The 2,738-nt window shown below is 42.1% G+C and overlaps 1 protein-coding gene across 1 annotated transcript in view; it reads left to right on the top strand.

Annotated features, from left to right (window-relative positions):
• The first annotated feature begins 947 nt into the window (after window positions 1–947).
• Window positions 948–2,738, top strand: part of ppfia1 (protein tyrosine phosphatase, receptor type, f polypeptide (PTPRF), interacting protein (liprin), alpha 1) — a 58,442-nt gene continuing 56,651 nt past the window's right edge. Inside the window, exon 1 of the mRNA XM_015397328.1 lies at window positions 948–1,217. Within this exon, the coding sequence (XP_015252814.1) occupies window positions 948–1,217 (270 nt within the window). The remainder of the gene's footprint in view (window positions 1,218–2,738) is intronic.

A 2,738-nucleotide genomic window follows, 5' to 3' on the forward strand; every position in this document is an offset into this window, starting at 1 on the left:
ACTCCGAGGGTCACTTTGAGTCGTTGATGGTGTCCATGCTGGAGGAGAGGGATCGCCTTCTGGACACTCTAAGGGAGACCCAGGAGAACCTGGGTCTGACTCAGAGCAAACTGCATGAAGTCAGCCATGAAAGGGACTCCCTGCAGAGGCAACTCAACACTGCTCTGCCACAGGTGGGTGGAGAAATTATCCAAGTAATTAAAGCCGCTTAAGACCAGCCTCACAACCGCTCTGGCTCCAGGCATGGTTCCTGTATGTGTTGATGCCACTTCCTGTTTGTTGGCCTGTTTCTTTCTTTGTTAGTTGATCAAACTCTGCCCAGCGCTCTGCTAAACTGGCATCAGAAATACCAGCAAATGAGTCTGAATGGAGCAGACTAGTACCNACATCTTAAAGTTCAAAACTACAAGAAAAATAGGTAGTTGTGTTTCTAACTATCGCAAAAACCAAAAGTTTTATTCTTTTAACTGTTCTGTGAGTAACAGTAGTTTAATGAGAGAATATTGCTAATAGTTCCAGTCATTTCTATTGGGAGCTATAGCTAATATTGAACCCCGAGCTGCTCCCTGTTGAAATTCTAAACTTCAGGGCACGTTTCTGTTATATTTGCAACTGGCAAGCTTCAACAACATTAATGGATTAGTGAGAAACATGCTTCTAGTTGTTCATGTTGAGATTTTTCTCACTTTATTAGCAAATCAAGAGGTTAAAGTGAAACTTTAGACTTTGAACTTCTCTGATTTGAAGCAGAAGATGCAGGAGAGAAGATGTTGATCCATTTAGTCTTCCAAACCCGTTGAATGGGGGGTTCTTTATGTTGGTAATGTTCACTCATGTATGTTGTCATAAACAGTAAATGGAAAACATTTAATGATATTCATCTAATTCTTTTCTTTTCTTGCATTTCTGAATCCGCGCTGCTCCGCCTCACCACCACATGGCTGAAGATGATGTGTGAGGTGATGCCCACCATCAGCGAGACGGAAGGGCCCGGCGGGGGGAGCGGCAGCGGCCGCCGAGGCTCTGGGTCCCCACTGCAGTCAGACTCCGAGGGTCACTTTGAGTCGTTGATGGTGTCCATGCTGGAGGAGAGGGATCGCCTTCTGGACACTCTAAGGGAGACCCAGGAGAACCTGGGTCTGACTCAGAGCAAACTGCATGAAGTCAGCCATGAAAGGGACTCCCTGCAGAGGCAACTCAACACTGCTCTGCCACAGGTGGGTGGAGAAATTATCCAAGTAATTAAAGCCGCTTAAGACCAGCCTTAAAATCGCTCTGGCTCCAGGCATGGTTCCTGTATGTGTTGATGCCACTTCCTGTTTGTTGGCAAAGGGACACTAATGACTTCCTGTATAATTTGGAAACTGTAAATAAATTATCTTATTAGACAGAGTTTTATACTTGGATTATAACGAAATCGGCATTCTGCATTTATCCCAGGAAGCTAACTTTCTTGTCTAAGTAGGTAGGGCCAAGGTGATGTCATCAAACTGCCCAACCACTGAGTTGATCAGTGAAATAAAGCTTTTCTGTGGACTTGATGGACTGTGGACAAGTTTTAGATGTCTGTGTTACACTGATGTTTGGGTGCATTGAAAGTTCTGTTGAAATACGCCAAAGTTCGAAACAGGATGATTCGGCGCCTTTTGGTGACTTTTTGAGTGCGTAGGCCCGAAAAAGATAATTATTTTAGGAAAGAAATGAATAAAAAGAGCAAATACTTTGCTCTAATTCCCATAAACGCTGGTGGTTACCTCACATGAATATCTGGGCTGATCAGCGCCACTGTGGACTTTAGTTGCTATTAAAATATCGGAAAACCTTTTAGTCTATTTTCAATGTTTTCTTTAAAAATGTTTATAAAGTTTGCAGATATTAAAACAACAAATGTGTGAATATCACACATATTACCGTGGTTATACACGTGTGACATACTATGCAGCCCTGCGACGTGGTAACACTGATCAGGGCAGCTAAACTGAAACCTCAAAGGAGATCAGCTGATTCACACAGCTTTACATTGTTTAAGCCTGGATAATATCACCCGTTTACAGATAAACCTGCTGGTTTAATGTTTAGTATTGTCATCGCTGACATGATTCCGGTTTTATTATTTAGAACAAAATTGTTTGGTTCAATAGACATCCAGGAAAAGTGTGTAAATGTACATGTGTCGGGCTCTGTCTCTTAAAGTTCTGCTAAATGTCCTTCCTTTCTTCTAATGGATTTGATGGGAGCAGAACTAGACTGGTTACATGTAGAACCAAACCCGAATGCTGCAAGTGATCAATCTGCTGCTCTTCAGTCTTCAATTAAACTAGATTTACCAGAATAGCCAAACTGCAGAGAACTTGATGCTTAGGGAATATCTTTATACCACATCAGCAGCAAATATTTTTAATCAGAAATTATCTTTTATTCATCAAACAAAGAAAAGCAGCTACAGTAGATGGACTCTAGAGGTATTGGCTTTAATTTTATTTAGTTGGCCGTTGGAGGGTTGGCCGTTGACCACAGGCAACACTGGGTGTTTCAAAGGTAATGATACAAACAATGTTGTTCTAGTTCATATTTAAAGGGATAGTTCGGTATTTTTGACATGAATCTGTATGGCATCCCCATCACCAGTGGCATGCAATCACACTGACTTACCCCTGGCAGCGTCCTGTGAGCAGAGTTATCGTCCAGTTTTGGTCAAGCCGAAAGGAACAGCGAAATAAAACTTTTCTCTTCCCAAA

The sequence above is a fragment of the Cyprinodon variegatus genome, unplaced genomic scaffold (assembly GCF_000732505.1).
Source record: "Cyprinodon variegatus isolate N-32 unplaced genomic scaffold, C_variegatus-1.0 Scaffold852, whole genome shotgun sequence".
In the NCBI taxonomy this organism is placed as follows: domain Eukaryota; kingdom Metazoa; phylum Chordata; class Actinopteri; order Cyprinodontiformes; family Cyprinodontidae; genus Cyprinodon; species Cyprinodon variegatus.